General features: G+C 39.0%; 2 protein-coding genes and 1 pseudogene across 7 annotated transcripts; all 3 read right to left on the reverse strand.

Moving 5' to 3' along the window:
- Positions 1-324: 324 nt before the first annotated feature.
- LOC108951767 (putative disease resistance RPP13-like protein 1) lies at positions 325-3,747 on the reverse strand (annotated as a pseudogene). The gene has a single exon (XR_010481100.1). The product of XR_010481100.1 is annotated as a putative disease resistance RPP13-like protein 1 (transcript).
- A 76-nt stretch (positions 3,748-3,823) lies between these two features.
- LOC135597059 (phytoene synthase 1, chloroplastic-like) lies at positions 3,824-6,072 on the reverse strand. 3 transcript variants are annotated; one of them, XM_065089491.1, is made up of 6 exons: positions 5,390-6,071; positions 5,229-5,279; positions 4,964-5,136; positions 4,631-4,872; positions 4,370-4,562; positions 3,832-4,298 (listed from the first exon to the last, which is right to left on the reverse strand). In XM_065089491.1, the coding sequence occupies exons 3-6, from the start codon at positions 5,015-5,017 to the stop codon at positions 4,056-4,058; spliced, it is 732 nt and encodes a 243-aa protein (XP_064945563.1). In that variant the 5' UTR covers positions 5,018-5,136; positions 5,229-5,279; positions 5,390-6,071; the 3' UTR covers positions 3,832-4,055. The 3 variants fall into 3 exon arrangements, with proteins under 3 accessions (XP_064945562.1, XP_064945561.1, XP_064945563.1); XM_065089490.1 differs by having other exon boundaries at positions 3,824-4,268; positions 5,229-6,072; XM_065089489.1 differs by having other exon boundaries at positions 3,830-4,298; positions 5,229-6,072.
- Positions 6,073-14,224: 8,152 nt separating this feature from the next.
- On the reverse strand, positions 14,225-17,510 carry LOC103970633 (protein indeterminate-domain 12). Of its 3 annotated transcripts, none has more exons than XM_009384483.3 (4): positions 17,324-17,495; positions 16,765-17,117; positions 16,147-16,543; positions 14,225-15,384 (listed from the first exon to the last, which is right to left on the reverse strand). In XM_009384483.3, exons 2-4 carry the CDS (start codon positions 16,907-16,909, stop codon positions 14,409-14,411), a joined length of 1,518 nt encoding a protein of 505 aa, XP_009382758.2. In that variant the 5' UTR covers positions 16,910-17,117; positions 17,324-17,495; the 3' UTR covers positions 14,225-14,408. The 3 variants fall into 3 exon arrangements, with proteins under 3 accessions (XP_009382758.2, XP_009382757.2, XP_009382756.2); XM_009384482.3 differs by having other exon boundaries at positions 17,224-17,495; XM_009384481.3 differs by having other exon boundaries at positions 16,765-17,510.
- Positions 17,511-24,189: the final 6,679 nt, after the last annotated feature.

Genomic DNA, 24,189 nt, shown 5'->3' on the forward strand with positions numbered 1-24,189 from the left:
GCCCTTTTAAAATAGCATACTCATGCATATACATTACACATATATCCTTCTTTTACCATCCTTCTACTACACTTGAGTTTACTATTAATTATATAAGTATCAGAGAATTTTTTTTAAAATAACAAAATTAAATATCTAAAATATTCTATATTACTTTCATATGGAGTTTGTTGATAGTTTGAATGGCTATTGTTTTCATTTTGAGTTTCCACGTCTTATATGCCAACGAGCTCAATTTATATATACTAACTATAATAATAAATCTATAAATTTTACAATATTACAGAAGTAGATATGCAGTAAGCATCATGCAATGCTTCCTCGTAAGTAATTGGATTTCACATTGGTGCACAATTTCTTCCATCGTTGTACATGCAATAATCAAAAAGATTAATTAAGATTGCAACACATTAGTATCGTACATGTCCGTATCTTTGACATACCGTATGTATTCATTCCCAGAAAATGTTTGGATCTTGACATTTGGAATCCGCCGAATGATAAGCCAATTCTGGTGGCCCCTGAGGCAGCTCTTCAGCAGCACTAAATTGCATTGCAACTCGAACTTGCCGAAGCTCCACTGAGCCGCCGGAGCGCTTTGCCGCTCATCGATAAGGCCCGACAACCAGAGCGGAAGGTGCGTCATCGTCGGTGGACATTTCACGAACAGGTGGCGCAGTGAGTGGAGGTTCTCGACGTTCTCCAGACTCGGGCAGTCGTAGTACACCTTCAGGTACTTCACCGCGGAGAGGTCGGATATCCTACTCAGCATCATGTTATTTGTGACCTCGAGCTTGTCAGCCAAGGGGAGATTGGTGATCTCTCTCAGCTCGTAAGTTTGCCGCAGGGACAGCCCCTTGAGGTTGGTAGCATAGGACAGGCCTTGTGGGAGACCTTTCAGCTTCGGGCAGTCCTTGAGGAGACAATTCTTCAAATTGGGAAGCAGCTTCAGCTGCGTTCCATTGCCGGCTTCCTCCGCCCAGCCTAATGACCATTCTTCCCATTTAGGCATGTTGATGAATTGCAAGGTCTCGAGTTTGGGAAACGCCAGCGAGCTGTGACCGACGAACTCGGGCCCGATTGTTTTGAGGGCTTTCGCCCCGCTGATATTGAGAAACTTCAGATTGGGCAACGTGCCTAGGGGGGGCAGCTCCATGCACGACGGGAAGTCGGAGAGCTCCAAGTACAACAGGTCAGGGAACAATTCGCCGAGTGAGGTTGACATCATCCAGCTCGGGAATTGCCGACCAGGGAATTGTTCCAAAGCAAGATCTCGTAGACTCGATGGTGGAGAGAGTTCATTGCATATCTTCTCGGCTCCCTGGATTTGGTCCTCGCTCCATGTTGCTCCTTCGACCCGGGTGTTATCTCCTTTGTCCTCCTCGTCTTCTCTGTCCTCACCATCATCCGCATCTCCGTCGTCCTCGTCTTCATCTTCCCCGCCTGCCGGCGGCGTCCAACCTAAAGTTAGCTCCTTAAGAAAAGGTTTCTCCGCAAGCACGGATGCGCCCGCTACCGCCCTCTCCAGACTGGATATGCTCAGACAGCTTAGCTTGCAAAGAGACTGCAGCTCCTCCAAGGCACACCCCTGTCCCGGCTTCGTCGGGTCCTCATGGCCGACGACGAATCCTTGAAGGTTGTTAACTTTGTCCAGCTTCCTGATCCCTTTCGGTATGTGAGTCAGTGGAGTTTGCTCCATATGAAGACATCTCAGATTGTGCAGCCTGGTGATGGCCATGGGAAGCTTGCGCAAGCTTTCGCACTCAGAGACATTCAAAGTTTGGAGGTTCGCAAGGCGGCCTATGGATTCCGGTATCTCTTGTACGCTTGTTCCATTAAGATTCAGGTATCTCAGATGCAACAGATCCCCTATGAAATCTGGAATTCCCTCTATTGATGTATTACTCAGATCCAACACTCGCAGATGTGGTAGACTTCTGAGCAAATTCTCCTCGATCGTCAGGGTGTTGAAGGAGTCCGCAAGAATTAAAGTCCTCAAACACTTGTGTCTCATAACTTCATCAGGCAGCTCTAATCTACGCCCCATTTTGGACACCGACAACCTTCGAATCTTCGTGTTGGTGTTTGTGGTGAACGTTCGACCATGAACGATAGAAATGCCTTCTTCTTGCATCAAATTTGCACCGAGAGTCCGGTAAAGATCATGCATCGAGAAGTAACTGTGATCTGCGTATGATGGATTCACTTGCAGAAGGCTCCTGCAAACCAGTTCCCGATAGTACTCCTCGGCTATGTCTTCCACCAACCGATCTCCTTGTTTTAGAATAAGGCCTTCGGCTACCCAAAGCCGAGCAATTTCCTTGTAGTACAGGTCGCTTTTCTCAGGGTACAGAGAGCAGTAGAGAAAGCATTGTTTCAGATGAGGTGGTAAGTCCTCGTAGCTCAAGTGCAAAGCCCTCGGTAATTCTTTGTCAGTGCTGTTCATGCTCCATGCATCACTTCGGAGGACGTTTTCCCACTCTGCTTTGGTTTTTTCCTTGGGAATTAGAACACCTCCCATGGCCTTGATTGCAAGAGGAAGGCCGTAGCACATTTCGACTATTCTGGTACCTGTATCTTCCAACCCAGCGATCTCGGCCTCCTCCCCAGCTTCAAACACTATCTTTCGAAGCAATTTCCATCCACTCTCTTCATCCATTTTCTCCACCGGGTGGGTGTATCTGCACTTCATGATTTTTGCCACGTTCACTGTTCTCGTGGTGACTACTGCTAGCTTCTCCTGTAATTATTGGTCTCCTGAGCAAATCTGTCCAAACATTTGCACTCCATACATCATCCAATACGAGAAAGAAATTGCTCGTGAGAAGAGATGCGAGTTTTGGTTCCAACTCTGCTCTACTTTTCCCCTTAAAGGTTTCGGCTTTAGGTTCACCTCCTTCGGATCTTTCTGCTACACACCTAATTAGCTCCTTGAGCAGATCGGTGTCGGAATAATTTTTGGGGACGTACAACCATTTTCTGATGGGAAAGTTATCTTTGATCCTTTCATCGTTGAAGATTTTACGTGCCAGAGTGGTCTTACCGATTCCACCCATCCCAACATTCCCAAAAACACGACACTTTTGTTGGTCTTCCTCGAGTATGCGACCGATGAGATTCTCTGCGGCAATCTCGATTTGTGCCCCGACAATGTCCCCCTTGACTTCCAAGTGAGATGTCGCGTGTGAGACTGTTTCGTAGATTTGGGGCACTTGGATTGTGAGCTCAGTGTAGATATTATGGCGTTATCCTCTGCCATCTTCTTCAGCCGATCGTCAAGTGCTCTGATTCTGCCTGCGATTTCATGGCGGTATTTGGCGCACCGAAAGCAGGAAGAAACAAAGCGGAGAGGAGAGCTTACTGCGGAGGCGGATCGCGGAGCCTCCAACAATCTTCCACCTTCCATCATGCAGAGATCCATAACGTCGTCGGCGTCGTACATGACATCTTTCAGCTTCCTCACCCAGGCATCGGTGGCGGCACTGTCATGCCTCTTCCGATCTGCATCTTGAAGATAACCTTTGATGGTTTCCAGCCTCCGGTGAAGCGTTTCGATCTCCTTCTTCACGCCGAGAACCTCGCATACCTCTCTCTCAACGAAGTCTGCGATTTCTCCGATATATCTCGTGACAAGGAAATTGAGGATCATTGCCATTGCTCGACACCAAGATGAAGTCTAGACACTTAGAAATTGGATGCGTTTCGAGTGGCGCAGAGCACAACGTCTCCAAACATTGACCGCGATCTGCCATGTCGTACGAAAACATATTTATAACCATAAACATATGCACACTTGGCATTGCATTTTGGATTTGTCGGCAAGGCTATTTTTTAGCCTAGTTTTTTATTTTATTTTTCTAAAAAATAAATGATGAAGAACGGTCTCCAACAGTAATCTTATCCAACTGTTGAATTGACTCCCCTTGTGGCATTGCTACATCAAATAAACAAGAATATACTGAATCCAAATGAGACCCGCAACCAAACATGCGTTTCATATTGACGTACATAAATTCACTTGCGTGATTGTATGTACCCATCAATGAGATGGAAGATTACAACATTTTCTTCTCTGATGTGGGTGGTTCGATCCAATGACACAGGTTTCCTTCTAATCGTGTCTTTGCTGAGCTTGACTGCCTTAGAGAAGATGGCGTGACGAGCGATCTACCAAACGCCACCGGCAGAGCCATCAGCTTCTTTGCTTTGCTCGCAGAAGCGCGCTTCGTGAAGTTGTTGTAGTCATTCGCTTCGATCTCGTCGAGGATCTGCTGATGCAACAGCAGAGAAGCCCAAACCTTGCATCGGGTAATGGCAAATAGTTCATGGCTATGACAGTAAGGAAATCAATGAAACACATCGATCTTACCAGCCATCTACTGGCTTGATTGAGCTCGCTCACACCATCTTCTGCTGCTCTGAAGAACATCCTCGCCCTCTTAATCTGGTTCTTCATGAAGCTCCTCCATTTGTCCGTCACCTTGCCGTCGAAAATCTCGTCGTCGGACAGCCCAAACCGAGAACGCTCATCCTGCGGCAGATAGATCCTTCCTCTTCTAGCACTGATCGATAAATCACCCGTGAGTTGAACGCATGCAGAGAGAAGAGAGGCTGGTGGATCATGACTCACTCTTCGCCGACGTCCCCGTGTATGTTAGTGAGCTGGTTGGCGATGCCCAAAGCCAAAGCAGCCCTGTTAACGCTCTCTGACGTCGCCTTCGACTCGGGAGCGCTTCCCATGACAGGGACGCTCATCAGTCCAACAGTTCCCGCGACGTAATAGCAATAAAGATAGAGTTCGTCGAAGTTCTGATATCTTGGCATTTTCAAATCGATTCGCATTCCTTCGATCATGTCCCTGAACGGCTGCAACTGGAAACAAGAACACTGTTACCGTCAAGCACCAACGAAACTGATGCATATGCACACAGTCGATGCACTTCTATATGGATTGGAGACATGCCTGGATATCAACAGGGTACTTCGAGACAGTATCAGAAAGAGCTGCATCGAGCATGTCATATGGGCAGCCTGCAAAGACATCCTCCAGCCTCGACTCCCACCTGTCCAACGCTGTTGGTGTGATATGGGAAGCATTTGGCCCGTCCACAAGCTCATCTGTTCTTCTGCACCACACTGAAACATGATTGCGTCACTTAGCAGTTCAATTCAGTCGCGTGTAATGAAACTTAAACTTATTAGAGATAGTAATTCTATCAAGAATTTACCATATATTGCCCAGATTGCTCTCCTCCTCTCAGGAGTCAGGAGCAGTGTTCCTACAAAGATGCATGAAAATTTCATGTCTGAAGAATCAAGACCATCTCTTCATGATTTGTCATGCAGACCAAAAAATGTATATGATCAAGTAATTGGTATGAGAGCTAACCCAGCTAAAAGGTCTTGGCGTACTCTGCACAGACTTCTCCACACCTGTCATAAGCCTCCTTCAGCAAGCTCAAAGATCCAGGGATCGCCAAGTCCGGCTTCACATCGAGAGCAGTAGTTCACGCCGGCTTCTTCTTCACCAGGGATGACTGCTTCAGAATCACATCGTAAACCTTCTGCTCCAAAGAGACTGCAGCCTCTGCTGCTGCTGCTGCTGCGCTGGTCACCAGGCTCGATAATGGAGGCGGCAAACCCATGGTGTTCTCCGGCTCAAACTCCACGCATGCGTACTTCGAATCAGCATAGAGTGATTGCAGACTCCATCTCCGCCTTCGTCTCGGCGTAAAGACCTTTCCCAGTGACCGATCTCCTTGTCAAACCGCTTCAGTAAATCCAAGGCCAACAGATATATCTACAGGCGCGATCGCCGGCAACAACATGAGTGCCATCTTACAAGACCACAGAGCACAAGAATGCCTCACGATCTCTTCCTTCGATGCATGGAGTAGAGCGATCAAACATCAAAGGTGGAAATCCAGATAAAGACTGGCTAAGCAGCACTCAGCAGATGGCTTAAGAAGGAGCGCTCTGTTCAAGAAGGTGTAATCCGCTGAACCATCCAAAACGCGCACGAAGATTCTATAACACTGTGGAATGCACCGAAGAATCTAAGAGTTCATGGAACCATTAACCCTTTACTTTCACTGTCACGACCCGGAGGAGGCTCCTTTCATCCGCTTGATCTGACCTTAGCTTTGACCTCGAGATAGGGTTATCACGGAGATGGTTTGGCGGCGAATGAGGAGGGAACACGTGGAGGTGAAATCTGGGGCGGCGTGAGTGATCGTCGTGTTGGACGGGTCGCCTTGCCACATGGTCACCGTCGACACGCCGACGCGGGCGACCCGCGTGGCAGTCGATCGACGCGTGGCAATGGGAGTGACGCGGGACCCGCTTTGACTTGGGCGAGTCACGTGGAAGGTGCGGTGGGGCGGCGGAGTTTTGTTCCCCTACGAAGTTCACGAACAGCTTATATACAATCATCACGGTCTTCTTTGTGCGGACGCTTTAATTCAAACTCAGAAGTCGAAATTAATTTTAAATGTTCCACTTACTTAAATGGTGGAAAGATGACACAGCCTTTTGGTGACTGTTATTTTTTATAAATGACCATGATAATAGATAAATAGAAAAATAAATATAGTATAATAATTTTATATTTTTATATATTCTAATATTTAATTAATTTATGATTTGAGAATAATCATAAATTTAAATATATGATTTAAATATATGATTAATTTTTTTTTTGTAATGTATAAATATATATTTCTTCGATGAATGAAATCATCTATCTATATTATACTAGTTTCTTCAAAGCATTATTATTTCAAGCAAGACTCATCTTCTTCGCTATCTTACTGATATAGCGATTGTCATTTCTCTTCCTCACCCTCCTTATTAATGTTTTACGATTATTAGTTTTTGCTTTTCACTTTTGAATTTTATCTGTTGCACCAAAGATAAAGACACTTTGTTCGTATAATCAACCTCTTCTAGAATTTGATTAGCTTCTTCAGTAATCCTTCATTATTATACATTCTATTTGGTGAGCATTCCCTCTACTTTTACCTACCATCTAGTATGTTCACTAACGTCCGTGTCCCCTTCTTGTCAACTGTCGAACTCATTGGTGCCTAAGATGCATGTTATAATTTTTAGGGTCACACATGTATAATTAAATATGTTAAATAATTATTTTAATTAGTCAAAATTAAAGCGATCTAATTAAATTAAAATTATTTGGCTAAGGGGCATAATTATTATGAAAATTAATTGTGTGCACCAGTTATATTTATAACTTAATGATAAGACAAGTTAGGAATATGAAACATCCTAACTTGATAATGAGACAAGTTAGTAATATGAAACATCTTGGGGCATTTCTATAAATAGGGTTGTGGTCCTCGATTACAGTATCAATTTTTCATATTTCTCTTCAACCGTCAAAGAGAAATAAAAAGTTCTTAGAGATACTAAGCAATTGAAAGGCTAATTCACCAATTAAATCAAAATACTCAGATGGATGCATCAGGTACGCTTTTGTATTAATATGTTTCGTAATTGTTATAGGATTTCATGTATATTATTGTGGATTTCTATGTTAATATGTTTTGTAATTGTTATAAGACCATGGGATTCTATCCCAATAGACACCTCCTTATACACATCAGCTCAATGGTGTATCTGAAAGGAGGAATCGTACATTGTTATACATGGTGCGGTCCAAGATGAGCTTCATCGACCTATCTATCTCATTATAGGGATATGCCTTATAGACCATAGCTTATCATCTAAATAGAGTTTCAACTAAGTCCGTAGTATCTACACCATATGAGATATAAAAAGAAAAGAAGTCCGATCTTAAGGTTGTTAAGATTTGAGATTGCCCTACCCACGTTAAAAGATATAACCCCGATAAGTTAGAATTCAGGGCGGAGCGGTGCAAGTTCATGGGATACCCCAAGGAAACTTGTGGATATTATTTCTATCATTCCGAGGACCAAAAGGTCTTTGTAGCTAAGAGAGCGATATTCTTTGAGAAGGAACACATTCTTGGAAGAGATAGTGAGAGTGTGATAGAGTTGAGCAAGGATGAAGAACTTGACTCAAGCACCACTCTACAACCCAAGTATATTCAAGTACCTATCATACAAGTTTCAACTTTACGTAGGTCCAACAAAATATCTCATCCTCCCAAGAGATATGTAGGACATATTAGAGGAGAGGATGTTGAGGATATTGATCCTCATACCTACGAGGAGGCTATTACGAGTATAAACTCCGGAAAGTGACAAAAATCATAAATTCTAAGATGGATTCTATGCACTCCAATAAGGTTTGGAACTTAATTGATGCACCCGAGGGTTTTACACCCATTGGTTGCAAATAGATCTTGAACAAGAAGATCAGAGTAGATATAAATATATAGACCTATAAAGCAAGGCTAGTGGTTAAGGGATATCATCAAAGGCAATCTGTTAACTATGACGAAACATTCTCACTCGTAGCTATGCTAAAATCCATCCGAATTCTATTGGCTATTGCAGTACACTATGATTATGAGATCTGACAGATGGATATGAAAATTGCGTTCCTCAATGGCAACCTTGAGGATGAGGTATATATGATATAACCTGAGGGATTTATGTCTAAGGACTGCCCAGATAAGGTGTGTAGGTTTCTTAGGTCCATTTATAAAATGAAGCAAGCTTCCCGAAGTTGGAACATAAGAGTTGACGAGGCAATTAGATCTTATGCCTTTATTAAGAATGAAGATGAGCCTTGTATGTATAAGAAGTTAAGTGAAAGCGCTATAACCTTCTTGGTGTTATATGTAGATGACATCCTGATCATTAGGAATGATGTATGAATGCTATCCATAGTAAAGGCTTGGTTATCTAGACACTTCTCCATAAATGATTTAGAGGAAGTATCATATATCTTGGGGATTCGAATATATAGAGATAGATCCAAGAGGATGCTTAACTTGTCCTAGTCTAGGTACATAAACATCATTGTCAAAAGGTTTGGTATGAAAAATTTCAAGAGAGGTCTCATAATGATGAGACATGGGATATCGCTTTCTATGAGTATATCCCCAACGACTCATAAAGAAAGGGCGAACATGGATAGGATACCCTATATCTCAGTAATAGAGTCTATCATATATGTCATACTATATACCAGGCCGCCTGATATAAGTCATGCTCTGAGTGTCACGAGCAGATATCAAGTAGATCCAAGCTTGGAGCACTAGAAAGCAGTAAAGTATATTGTTAAGTATTTGCAAAGGACTAATGATCTTTTACTAGTATATGAAGGTAGCAGCCTCAAGGTTGAAGGCTATACAGACTCGAGTTTCCAATCTGATGTCAATGATAGTAAGTCACTTCAGGATATGTGTACACTCTGGATATATGAGCAATGTGCTGGAAGAGTTCCAAGCAAGATACTACTATTGACTCGATCACAAATGTGAAGTAGATTACTGCAATAGAGGTAGTAAATGAAGGAGTCTAGATGAATAAGTTCATTATAAATTTGGGAGTCGTGTCGGGTAATGAGAAGCTGATTCCATTATATTACGATAACAACGGGGCAATTGCTCAAGCGAAGGAACTCAAGTCTTATCATAAGTCTAAGCACGTTCTGAGGAGGTTCCATATGATCAGAGAGATCGTGATCCAAGGAGATATAGTAGTGGAAAGAGTTCCATCCGAAGATAACATCGTAGATCCACTGATAAAGCCATTGTCTCAGATGGTCTTTGAGTGTCACAAGGGTTTGATGGGGATAAGACAAATAGGTAATTGACTTTAGGTCAAGTAGGAGATTGCTAGTCATAGGTGCCCTGTAAGCTAATCACATGAGTGATGACACGTGTGACATGATACATATTCTTTTTTCTCATTATATTATTTGATATTTTATCACTTTATATTGCTTATTGTATATGTGCATATACATATTATGATATCCATGGATCTGTATAATGAAAATCGGATCGTAATGAGATCATGATAATAAGATCGGTTCGCCTTTAAACACAGACCCTAAATAATCCTGATCATAGGTTACTCAAGAGGGACATCAAGATAACCGGACATACTAATATGTTATATACCCGTTCATATGATAGAGATAGTTGGTCTCATAGCTGCTCGTGTGGAGACACAAGGGATACAATGCAAGTGCTCATCGGAGAATGAGTTTACTGATTGATCCGCTCACGGAATAATGGATGGTTAATGATACCTCGTTTTCAGACAATGATTCTATTGTCCCAATAGTGTATCTGATTCTTAGACTTAGACACCAAGGAGTTATAGCCAACCTTACGAGAGCTATTGAGTGTCGATAAAGGATCATCTGCTCTCGGTGTCATGAGAAAAATATCTCATGTGTTCTTGCTCAAATAAATCCCTAGCTAAGGTCTTTCGAATTAAGAGAGAAAGTGTTCTTCGGGAGAATCTGATCAGAGCAAGACTCAAGTAAAATCTGTATGAGTATGATAGTACTATGCCCGGTATACGGTCTCTAAGATATTAGATGGATAAGAGACTATAGATACACCGTAACTGAGGACAAACAATTCTAATAGATTGGATTCCCCTGTATCGTCAAAGGATTGCGGCGTAGTGGCCTAGTACATTCGCAATCGATGAGTCGAGTGAATTATTATGAAGATAATAATTTATTGAGCCAAAAGAGGTTCTGACATGTATGATTCACAGCCAGTTCGATATTGGGCATAGAGGGTCACACACATATGATAGGCGTTGCAACGAATAAAAGTTTGGATATGAGATATCCATCGAAGCCCATATCTTATTGGATATCCAATAAGCCCATGAATTATTGGATCCTGTGGATGAGATCAAATAAGAGTCAATAAGAGATTATTAGATAAGATTCACTTATCTAAGAGGCTTGGGTAGTTGGATGAAGTAGTTGGATGAAGATCCAATACCCAATATGACATGATCTATTATGGTTAAGTTGATAGGGGCCCTCTATAAATAGGAGGAAAACAAAGACTCACAGGCTAGAAGTCTCTTGATTGCCACCTCCTATTCTCCTCTTCCTTTCTCCTCCCTCAGATAGCAACCTAGAGATTTAAGGAGCGTCGTCGCAGCCCTACTAAGTGGAGTACCGCTAGAGAGGAGGTCGCTTGACTTCCTTCATCCTCTCATACAGATCTGTAAAGATTCAGGGATATGCGATCTCCTTAGGTAAAACACAATCTTTCATATACGTAATTTTCAGTTTTATGGATTTTGCGCATCAATCTTTGCACGATGACGAATATAATTTATGAGAAATTTGAGGATTTTTGTTTTTTGTTCTTCCGCTACGCATATGATGTCGCCCCTAGATTTCCCTACAAATTCACTAATCTTTTCTTTGGATATGATTTATTAGGGTATATTAATGACTCTCTTAGTTATCTATCAATAAATATCAAAATATCATGAGAACCCATCCCAATGAAAAATCCTGATCAAAAGTTATGGCTATAATAAGATTATCTTATTCTATAAGTCATTCAAGCCTCAATTGCTTACTCCATAGTACCACTAATCTCTTCATGTAACACTATAACAGAAGTATGATCCAAATTATAAACTATCATCGTCAATCGCTCTTGTACTTGTATGCTAAGTCTTCATTTACTCTAATTAAAACAATACAAGAGGAAGTACTATTGCTAATTATATATAAAATCTAAAATTATTATAAATGATTTAACTTTAATAAGTCATCTCTTGAGCTAGTGATAGCAATTCAAGCATGTGACTCACCAATGTTATTTGAAAAACTATATGATAAGTTGATTAATTATTAAACATATCTGAAATGAGAAGAGAGGAAGATATGATCAACTATCATAGCTAAATTTAATAAAAAATCTAAAGAAAAAGATAAACAAAATAATAAGAACTTTAATAAAAGATTAAATAGTATGCCTCATTGACACATAGGTAACACATAGAGCTATCATCCTCCATTACATTATCATCTCTCCAACCATAATGGCATCTTTAACCCAAACAACTAAAAAAATAACTTTAGTTATAACTATTAGCAGTTCTAGCATCCCTATAATATTAATCAGCAAAAAGTCATCTATCAACTCTGTGAGAAAATTGGACACAAAGTAAAAGTCTATCGATCTCGACCCAAGCCTATTGCTATACCGAACTGATCTTAAGCAAATATCAAGATTATTCTGACTACTTATCTAAGCAATTGGATTGTTACTCTTATTCTTCTCTATCACTTCTAATTTATAGAATTTATCTATCTATATTGACTATGAAGATAATGAAGACATCATCATTAATGATGGTAATGAAATCCCTATCACTCATACTAATTCTACAACACTTTATTCACACACAAAGACTTTTACACTTGATTATGTTTTATGTGCACATCACAGCCAAAAAATCTTATTTTTATTTCTCAATTATATAAATAAAATAATATCTATATTTAATTATTTCCTAACTCATTTCTTATAAAAGATTTGAGCATAGGGGCATCCTTAGTTGGAAGCTAGAATAAAGATAACTAATTGTTATTGCTTCAGTTGCTACTCAAAATCGATGTGTGGCATCATTGCCTTAGTCACCTATCATCTTTTATTCAACAACAACTAATTTCTCATTACTTTCTTTCAATTTTCAAATCAAGTATAATTATAACTCATTGTGATGCTTGCCTTAGTAATAAAAATCGCATATTAGTTTTTAGAATGCCTTTTAGATCATGCTCTAAACTACTTGAAATCATTTATATTGATGTCTAAGACCTTACTCCAACCATTTCCTTTAATAATTCCAGATTTCATATCATTTTCGTAAATTACTTCACTAAATATACATGGTTATATCATCTCAAATGTAAATATGAAGTCATCGTAATCTTTACCAATCTTAGAAAGATAGTCAAGAACTTCTTCCGGTCTATCATTAAAATAGTTTACTCTAATAAAGGAGACAAATATCAAGCTCTAACATTTTACATCTCATCATATGATATTTAATATCTTTAGTCGCCACCTCACTCTTCACTATTGAGTCACTCAAATTATATGACGATAACCTTACTATGGATCCCACACAATATCGATATGTAATTGGTTTCTTACAATATTTATCTCTTATATATCTAAACATTATATTTTTCAATCAACAAATCATCACGTGTCATACATCAGTCATCCACTATGCATTGGTCTATACTAAAACATGTTTTATGATATTTTAAAGGGACTCTTAATCATGGACTTTTTCTTCGTAAATACTCATCACTTTATCTTTATACCTTTGTCGGTTTTGATTGAGCAGGTAACACTAATGATAGAACATATACATTGGCCTACATTGTCTTCCTTGCAAAAAAAATCTAATCAATCGAAGTTTTAAAAAATAAAATACAATTGCAAGATCCACCACTACCACCACTATTGAAGAACTTGATTGGATTACTAATCTGCTACACAAACTTGACATCACCTCCCAATCCATACCTATAATATATCATGATAATGTCAATGCTACCTACTTATATATCAACTCGGAGTCCTACTATACATAAAACGTATTATCATCAACTTTCACTTTATTAGAGATCAAGTTGTCAAATGTTAATTGTGTGTTCCTTTACCTCACAAGATCTTTTACCCACAAGACATTTCAATTACATCAGTCTAAAACTGGTATCATTGTTGAAAGCTTAATCTTAATCTTGAAGGGACATGATAAAAAATTATAATATAGATAAATATAAAATGATAAATTTATATTCCTTATATATTCTAATACTTAATTAATATATCATCATATGATCAATCACATATTAAATATATGATTTTAATGCATGATCTAAGTACATAATTAAAAAAAAATCTCTCGCATAATTTATATAAATATATATTATCTTAATGAATAAAGTTTTTTATAATACATTTTTAATTTTTAGAGGATGATGATGTTTAATGAGGTAAGGAGTGTCATCAGTCTACGGGTGATGGTAGGAAAAGATAGTGTAGAAATATAAGGGACATTCTTCTTGTAACAAGTGCCAGGTTCTCTACCGATCTGATCGAACGCATGCACACATACATCTGCATGCAGAACACGTCGGCTTTTCCTGATTAAAGCAATTGCAGTCCTCTGTTTCCCTCGTAAGAGCCGTATGTCATATGCTCACCATCATACTGTTGCATGCACATAGATCAGTGAAGACTTCAAGAAGCAGACAGAAATTTAAAACAAAAACAACGATTAATATAAAAAAAAAGAAAAAAAAATTGTCTGTAAAGACTATCACCTGCGGCTAATTAATTAGCTATGGGATTTAAAAGATAAAACCAGCCAAGATAGAGCTCAACTCCACTGTCATCAAGCTTGATGAGCTACTTACTTCTACTAAGTTCAGTTACACTTGTTCTATTGCAGTCTCCCACCTCGTGACTTCATCTCTGTGTCCATGGATCTCATTCCAATGCCAAGATGCTGTTCCCTCTCCTGAACTCCTCCCACCATGTTTCTTCTAATCATGCTGTCAACACCAAGAAAGTCTCTTGTTGATCTGTCCGAGCCTCCGATGCCTCCGGCCGATAGGTTGCTGCGCAACCCGTCCTCGCCCATGTTCCCCAGACCTGGGTTGAAGCCACTGAAACCAGCCACTTGGTCACTAGCAAGGGAGTTCATGATGTCATGGAAATGGTTCTCCACATGAGCTCCTGAGCTCTGTCTACTTCCATCGTTAACACCAGATGTGTAGCTGTGGTACGAGGTACCGAAACCTCTAAGCAATGAGCTGCCGTTGCCACCGCTCCACGTTGTGGTCTTCTGAAGCAGTGAGCTTGCTGATATCTGCGGCTGCATACATGAGTTATACAGAGAAGATATGTTTGCGTCATCGTTAATGTGATTACTCGTGAGGTCTCCGGCGAACAGCGTCATCGGCTCAGTGCCTCCGCCTGCACTGTTGAGGGCATTCGTGCTACCGCTGCCGGAGAAGAAGCCAAGATCGAAAGCGTTGACAGCGGCCGCAGCAGAAGAGGAAGAGGCATCGGCCACTGTTTGGAGATCTTGGAGTTGCATCATGCCACGGAAGGGCTTGCTTTGAAGCAGCTGCGGGTCCTCATCGAAACCTTGGTTAGATCCACCACCGAAGTAGAATGAAGACGGGTGATATGTCTGAGGCTGCCGAGAGGTGGTGGCGTCGATGTGATCCGCACCGCTATTTCCCCGCAGGAGGAGGAGGTCGTTGGAAGGTTGAGCTAAGGATGAGAAGTGCGACGTTATGCCTCTGTTTGGGTACAACTGGCCGCCGATGGCGTGCGCGCCGGTCGGAATCCTTGCGTTTTCTTGTGCTAATGCATCACAGAAGGCTCTGTGGGTGACGAAGCTGTCTCGCCTGCATTGGTTTCCAGCAAGTCATAAGAGCTCAGTTAATCTCATCTCACAGTGATGAGGAAGAATGCAAACCTTTTCAGTTCAAGATTAGTTCTTTACTTTGTTCAAGAGTTCCAAATGAAGGTTACTGGCCAATTCTTTTCCTAAGACATTCATGAAGTATACGTATATGTATGTATATGTATATATATACTCAAAAGAAGAGGTAAGGTGTCAGATGTTACCAGGCAAAAGGTATAGCAAGAGGAGAGAAGAACGATAAAGGAGAGTCTAATTAAAGGAAAACCCCATTCTTAGGACCGACACATCAATCAATGCAATAAGGGCATATTTTGCAGCAAATGTGCAACCCAACAATTCCATCCATAAATAACCTCTTCATTTAATGCGGAACCCATATATGAGCTCATTCCAAAACCATGAAAGCTACTTAAATCTCTCTACCCACTCAATCCAACCTTATGAATTGGTGTGGACCTGAAAAGCCAAGCCATGCCAATTGCCCACATATCTCCAAATCGAAAGCCAACAAATCAACCTGATAAACTTTGCCTCCATGTCACCACGTGAACACAAAGGAGAGAGAGCGAGGCGATGGTTCCCATGAGAAACTGGATCTTGAATCCGATCCTCGCCCTAACTAAAGGAACACTAATCGGCATCACCGGAGCGGAGGCTGTTTGTGGTGTGTGGGAGCATGTAATCCAGTGCAATATGGTGAAGGTTTTGAGTGCTTCAAGGAATGGACGCATGCAGGCGGTACCTGGAGAAGAGAGTGCCGCAGTCGCAGCGGTACTCGCGAGTGCCGCAGATCTTGGAATGGGCCTTCCAGTCCGACTGCACGGCGTAGCGCTTGGAGCACTTGTCGCACTTCCACCTCTTCTCGCCGTGCTTGCGGCAGAAGTGCTTCTTGATGCCGGTGAGGTCCCCGAGGGCCCGCGACGGGTCGTGGTGGGCGCAGGTGGGCTCCGGGCAGAGGTACACGCGGCGGCGGACCTCGTCCGGGTTCTTCTTCTTCAGCTTCCACGGCAGGTTGTGGCCGCGCCGGTGCAGCTGGAGGTTCTGCTCCCGCTGGAACCCTTTGTTGCAGACCTCGCAGGTGAAGCGGTTCGTGGCCATCAGTGTTTTGGGTGACAAAGCTATTACCTCCGCATCCGTATCTGTAATTAAGATGGAACGTACAATCTATTCCTCATACTTGACATATATGGAAGATGAAGCTGAAGGAAAAGGAACCCACATACTTCATGCACAAGACCTACATAGTAGAGAGAGAGAGAGAGAGAGAGAGAGAGAACAAAAGATCCCTCTCTAAAAACAGGATTTGAAGAGAGGGAATAAGAGAAAGGATCGAATAACGAGTGGAAGTTTAGGTACTTGCATGGTTTTCCAGGGAGGTTCCTCTTCTTCTTCTTCTGAGGAACAGCAGCCGACGAGCTTGGCGTTGCCGATGATGATCGCTGCTGCAGCGGCGGGTGTGGCTTTTGGTCGCTGCAGTGCTCTTCCTCCATGATTCCGAGGAACATCAGATCTTTGTAGGTCAACCCTTGTTCCTTCTTTTGGTCTGTGGTAAGATCAGTTACTGGTCGGAATCAGTGGCACAGAAGAAAGACTCACTACCCAACATGAATCCATCATCTTCCGTTTTGTTCTTTCTGTCATTAGGCATCTCAATCTTCCACAAGTCTCCTGAAAACCTCCGGCGTCCCTCCTCCAAATCTAAAGACAAGAAAGCTACCAAAGAAAGGAAAACAATGAGAGGAAAACCCAAACACTGGTACATGAAGAGTAGTAGTGGATGTAGGCACGCATAACAATCCTCTCTCTCGACTCTTCCCACCTCTACTAAAGAACAAAGGACCCTGGCAGCAGGCCAAACCACCAGTTGGTTCAGGAACGAGTAGGCGGGGACAGAGACAGAGAGGAAACCGAGAAGATACCCTTCGTCTCTCTCTGAAGGAAGAGAGGAGCAGCAGCTAGCTAGCGAAGGCAGAGGAAGAGAGCAACTCTTTCTTCTTCTGCGGCCGAGGCTGGCTTTCAGATATATCTGAGTTACTTGTCACGCTTTTCCTTCTCTCTCGTCTTCCCTATTCTTCTCTGATTCCTCACCCTTTTACACCACGAAAGCGAAGAATTGGATAGATAATTACACGAACAGGAGGAGAGACAAAGGAAAGCAAAGCAAAGCAGAATGTTGCTGTTGATGGTGTCTCGCCAAGGCAAGTGTGTCGCTATGTGGCGAGGGTTGGGGCCCAGCCACCGTAGCGCTTCCCCCTTCCCTACCTCATGCTTTTGTTTCTTCCTCTCGTGATCACGACAAAACCTCAACCATATTACACCCTCACAGTATAAGGCCCCGTAAAAGGTCAGCCTCCTCCAAATCCAATAAGATTCACTAAAAATCTACAAAAAAGAGAAAACAATTTAGTAGATAAATATAACGCAAGAGAAAAAGGTACCGCAATCGAGATTACACAAATATAACTCAGCAAAAGCATCTGAAATAGACATATAATATAATATATATATGTATATATATAAATATAAACAAATAAAGATTTGATGTTGATAATGCATGAGCAAGTTTTATCTTCATTTTCTCCTTGAGAGTTCTAATGGGAGAAGGAAGGCAAATAAATATATGGGATTAATCTTACTTTTCTTGTCTAACTTAACTCACACATCAACCAATTCCAATCTTTTTGTTAACTTCTACATGAATGCATGTTTACTATTAAAGACTATCACATTAAAAGTGTAGGTAAGAAACATCTAATTGCACTTGTCTTTTTCTCTATCCCTTCTACTCGTTATTACGTACAAGAAAACAAAGAAAAATCTAGATATGCCGGAGATAAAGTCTCTTTTTCTTGTGGGGTCTCAATGCGACTGAAAGATGCCATAGAGATATGGACATATCAAATGACATATTTTGGCACTATTTATATAGCTTGAAAAACTATGCCTATGGTGAATTATGTGTCGTAGAGAACAACAAGACTTAAAAGATTCGACCGAGAAGATGGTTTTGGCCGTCCATTTGTCACACTAATAGGCCGTATTTGAAATTGAAATTGTATTTCCCATTTGTGATGGGAAGATTGACGTGAGTCTTTTGGTAGGGTGAATACTTACTTTACATACATCGCAATACGTGGTCCTTAAATTAGTCAAATCTCCTTACGACCAACCCATGCGTATGTCACATCCATACCAAATCTCCACATGATATATATTACCTCGGTAATTTCAGAATACGATTATGATCGACTCGATATAAGTAAAAAAAAATGAGTAACTTATAATATCGGAATACTCGTGACGTACTTGAAGTATTATAAAAATGGTGACCTTCTCTTCACCATTTTTTTACTTTGTGTTGTAGGTTTCACCGTCACCTTATAAGTATTTATAATGGCACAAATTATATCTATTAGAAAAAAATATATATTGACATGATTCAGATTATATATACAAGATTATCTAAGATACCTCTAAGATAAAAACACTGAGCTTCCAAAGTACCACTCTATATGAAGATTGAGATCGTGATAGATTTTTCGATCTGATCCCTTCGATAACCAGATTAGTAACCCAAAATAAATGAGTCCAGTTGCTAATGATAAAAAATATTTTATTATGTTAAAAGTGAGTTTTTATACCTGATAGTGAAAATATGAAATATTTTTTGAGATGACATCGGTAGAGACAACCTATTATAACTATTTGTTTTGCACCTATATTATTGATAAAAGATAATTTTTATATTATAGGAAGACACATGTCGAATGATGATTGATCAATAATATTCTTTCTATTAATATCTCTTCAACAAAAGAGCCAAGCCACATTAAACTCGATATCCTAAGTTGATAATCAAATTTGACATTATCGACTTTTAAATTAACTATTTTACAAAGTAGAGTCGACCTATTTTTTCCTTTAAAATTATACGTACACCTTTCAAAGTTGATTTTTTTATTTATCTTTTCAAAATTAAATTCACTAGGTAAAACATAAGAACTCGTTGGTATGTCCATATACTGTCCTCATTGTTGGTCGAAACTGTAATTGATACTATATACTTTCAAAACTTAATTGTGATGATAATTAATATATACATATATATATATATATATAATGTAGTAGTTAATATTAACGGTTATTAGAGATTGATGCAAACGAGAAGAAAAGATTATATAGTCCATTTGGCAATACAATAGAATAGCTAACATCCTCAAACTTGTTGGATCAAATTTTGAATATATAATCTTTGATAATTTTGATATATTACACTATCAGATAAGCCCATGTTTTAGATATAAAGATTCATGAGATAAAGATTGAAATTTCTACTTTTTAATAAATAAATACGAACCATCACAATAATAAATATTTTTTTAGGATAAGAATCCGATAAGATATCAAGCTATGCCCAAGTTTGTATCGGGTTTCGACCATATGACATTTCCAAGAAGATCTTATTTATTTAGATAAATAAAAAAATTGAAGGTAGCATCAAATGAGTGAGACCGATGAAAACTTAGGCACGTCGTTAAATTGACATTGATAATGACGCAGAATCTTTACATGTAACCTAACATGTGGATTGGATCGGCTGATGGCTTTGAAAATTCCATGTCGATTTTGAACAGCTAAAAGTTTATATTTTGCATGATGTCTTCTCCAATATCTTTGATAATATAATATGACGGTTCTTTTCAGAGTTCCCCAAAATGAATCCAAGTAATGGCGCCTTGGCTCGAGTTGATGGGAACAACAGCATGTCAATCTTGACATCATGAGCGCGTTAATAGGGTTTCTAGATGAGAAAAATTCCATTAGTGGTAGCATTTGTATTAAATATCAACTATAGTGGAACTATATGGCAACCGATACAGGAATAATAATGATACCAACTACATTTAATTGATGCATGGCTCATACTATGGTATTATTATGTGATCGCTACCGTAATCCTCGTTATTTAGCTAACAGCTTAGAGTTATGTGATCGATACATATCCGACACCTAGGGTTATGTAGTTGATGCATGATCGACACCTCCGTATTACGAGGAAGATGCTACTACATCTTGTAGCCAGGTCGATCATATCGTTACGATATCATGGATTCGGTATATCATGATATCACGATCATAATTAGACCTCAGAGCATTACTTCTATAACAAGTACAAATTACAAGAGTAACAATTCTAATAGTCGACTATAAAAAGATTTTTCAAATGCATAAAAATTTATTTAGAATCCTTTCGGACCCTAAACTAATTTTAACATTAGAGGACCATTTGTCAAGAAAATCCTCAGCAAGGTTTGACATCCTCAAGGTCGAGCGAATCAAGTTTTGGCTAAGGCTAAATTGGGATTACAGTGGAAAGAGGATCTTGGTTGGTTCCTAATCAATATCCAACTCAGACAATTAAAAATTGACTTAACAACAAGTATATTTGATCAATTAGGATAGACATAAAAATATACCAATTAAATATAATATTATATTTTAAAAAAAAATTAATGAAAAATAAACATTAATAAAGCGATATTTTTAGACATGCTTTCAGTTGAACTTAAGGAATTAATATTGAAGACCGATACTTCATTTCTACAAAACGAACTGAACTGATATGTGATATTAACATTGTTTTACTCTCGAGAGGTTTTTCTTTTTTTTTTTCTCGTTCAATCATTCAATCGTGACTCTCTTTTTTTATTCTTCTCAATATAACGACACTCGGAGAATAGAAGAATCCTAATCGATTTCACCACATCAGATGAACGATAAAAATCGATCGACCGTATCATAATCCAACCAAACAGAAGTCTACTCGAAATTCTCTTGTTTCAATGCGAATTGGCAGCTAAAGAACAATAGGAGACAGCAATAAACAGCAGCACATCTAATTCTTTTGCATGATCCTTCACGACCATGCGACTGCGATCCAATACGTCCGTGTCTCCGCAAGCCACCATCCGACGAATTGGGCACAATGATGAGCACGCTGTTTACTGCGGGCATGTGAAGATAGCATGAGACCCACAGACCACAGTGGACGTACATCCCATCGAACGGACAAGACAGACCCGAGCAAGAACAGGAAGACAGCTCCAAAGTTTGCTCCCCGTGACACACCGCTGATCGCACTCGACTAAACAGTCCCCGGTCGTCGAGCAAATCGTCCTCACAGATCACACACGGCTTCAGCGTGTCTGACCACCGAAACTTCAGCTTGAGCTCTACCTTGAATGTACACGAAGACGAACTCGGAGCATGGATCCGAGATCTCAAGCCATGATGGGAGCTCGTACATCTTCTTATCCGGCGTCGGCGATTTGGCCCCCACAGAGGCCCGGTAAGATCCTCGATCTTCAGCTCGAGGTACGTGATCATCCAGAGTCCTTAATGTTCCTCGAAAAGAAATGATTAATTTAATTCTTATTGATGCTGAATGTAAATTTATATACATAAAAAATTATAAAATATTTTAAATTATATATATTTTTTAAATTAATAATAAATTATTTTATAATATAAGAGATCATGATCTGATAGAATTATGATAATATAGTATCATAATTTTTATAATTTAAAATCATGATAATATAATATCAAAATATTGAAAGGATTATGATAATTTTATTATAATTTATTTTTTCAATAATATCTTTCTCAATATTGTCTCGTAATATGATGTTTCTATCGAAGACACCAATTTTAGGCCAAAATAAAAGGAATTGAAGACTTCGTAAGAGCATCTACAAATTGATAAGAAGATGAGACATGAGAGACACACGGCTCATTATTTTGAACTTACATACATTTGTTACCCCGATATTATATAGTTGGAGGATAAAAAAATGTGACAAATAATTCATATAGTAATGATTAAATCTAACAAAGTTTAATAGTTATAGAAGCAATTGTTCGATATTCAACATCCTAGACGATCTTGCAATAGAGCATTGTTTGTTGGAACTCTAAGAGATTAGATTGTGACTTGAAATACGATATAAGTACTAGTAGATATCATATCATCCTTATTACCTGCCCAATCGATATCAAAAAATGTATGAATTAACAAATGAGAGTCCTTTCAGAAAAAGAAGCCATGATTAATAATGTCCTTTAAGTACTGAAGAAGACATTTAACAGTTGTCCAATGATTGAAAGCGGGCTTATGCATAAATTGAGATAATTTATTCACTACATATGCAATGTTCAGACGAGTAAATGTCAAATATTATAAATTTCCAACAACTTAATAATACTCGGTGTCGTTGCTAAGATTAGCACTATCAGATAGGGTAATATGAATACTTCTAAAGATTGGCGTAGTAACAATATTGGCTTCAAGCATTTTGATGCGATCAAGAAGGTCATTAATATAATTTTGCTGATAAAAAAATAAATCATTTATCATCTAGATTACTTAAACACCAAGAAAATAGCTAAGGGACCTAAGATCTTTGATAGAGAACTTGTTTCCAAGCTACTGAATAAACTGATTAATTATTACTGGTTTATTACCAATAAAAAATAAGTCATCCACATAAACTAGTAAAAACATAATTATACCTTCATGAGAATAAATGAATAACCAATTATTAGATTGAGAATTATGAAGTCTAATTGAGATTAGATACGTTCAAAGTTTATGATACAAAGCACGAGAGGCCTGCTTGAGATCATAAAGAGTCATATGCAATTTACAGATATGCTCAGGAAGATTATAATCAATAAAGCCTAGAGGTTGCCTTATAAATACATCCTCAGAAATATGACCATGAATAAATGCATTATTCACGTTCAACTATCGAAGTCCCAAATTGTTAGATAAAGCAAGACCTAAAATAATATAATTTGTTGTTGACTTCACAACTAGGCTAAATGTGTCACGGTACTCTAAGGCCTAGACATTGATCAAATTCTTTTGTAATAAGTCTTGCTTTATACTTATTAATGATCCTATTAGGATTTCGTTTGATATAAAAAATCTATTTGCACCCTATAAGGTTTTGACTTGGATGAGATAAGACTAAGTCACATGTATCATTTCATAACAAAGCATTATATTCTTACATTGCTACTCGTCATTTGAAAATTTTTAGAGCTTAGTTAACGGTAGAAGGATTAAATATAAATTTTTAGGATTGCTTTACAGAAATAAAGAAATATTTATTTAGTTTAAAGACTTAATTTTTTGGATCTAATAACCATCGCATAAATTAGTGTAAAGTCAATCTCTAAGACATATTGGATGAGAAGAATTTAAAGTAAGAGGCATTAAAACCAAATCTCACTGTGAATTCTCTTATTGCATGACACTCTCATGAGGCAACTAGATGGATAAGATAACATGTTGTTTATCATGCATCATTGAGGAAGGACCTGGTGGGATATGAGTGGATAAAGTATTTGGATTAGTGAGCAGGGTTGATATTTCAACTTGAACATGAATGATAATATGAGGTGGCTCATGAATTTAGGGAACTCAATTAACAAAAAATATTAGAAGTTAGTCTAGGTAAAAGAGAGCTAAGTGATTTATAAATAAAAATAGATTCCATAAAATCAGCATGACAAGAAATGAAAATTCTTTTGGTTGATGGATTAAAATATTTAAAGACACTTTGATAAGTGGAATATCCAAAAAAAACACATGCTTGTGATCGAGCTTCCAATTTATTATGGTGTAAGGTTAAACTATGGATAACATAGACATTCAAAAATACATAATTTACCATAGTTAAAAATGGATCCAAATAGTTTTTTAAATGGTGAAACCATG

Source organism: Musa acuminata, chromosome BXJ1-11 (genome assembly GCF_036884655.1).
Source record: "Musa acuminata AAA Group cultivar baxijiao chromosome BXJ1-11, Cavendish_Baxijiao_AAA, whole genome shotgun sequence".
Classification (NCBI taxonomy): domain Eukaryota; kingdom Viridiplantae; phylum Streptophyta; class Magnoliopsida; order Zingiberales; family Musaceae; genus Musa; species Musa acuminata.

Excerpts from the sequence above, each read along its gene's own strand:
- LOC103970633 (XM_009384481.3), bottom strand. The coding sequence starts at position 16,909 with ATGTTCCTCGGAATCATGGAGGAAGAGCACTGCAGCGACCAAAAGCCA. Across the intron at positions 16,544-16,764 it reads GAACCTCCCTGGAAAACCAT|ATACGGATGCGGAGGTAATA; the intron begins GCAAGTACCTAA and ends TCTTAATTACAG. Across the intron at positions 15,385-16,146 it reads TGCGGCACTCTCTTCTCCAG|GCGAGACAGCTTCGTCACCC; the intron begins GTACCGCCTGCA and ends AAACCAATGCAG.
- LOC135597059 (XM_065089489.1), bottom strand. The coding sequence starts at position 5,304 with ATGAAATTTTCATGCATCTTTGTAGGAACACTGCTCCTGACTCCTGAG. Across the intron at positions 5,137-5,228 it reads AGCAATCTGGGCAATATATG|TGTGGTGCAGAAGAACAGAT; the intron begins GTAAATTCTTGA and ends ATCATGTTTCAG. Across the intron at positions 4,873-4,963 it reads AGTACCCTGTTGATATCCAG|TTGCAGCCGTTCAGGGACAT; the intron begins GCATGTCTCCAA and ends TCTTGTTTCCAG.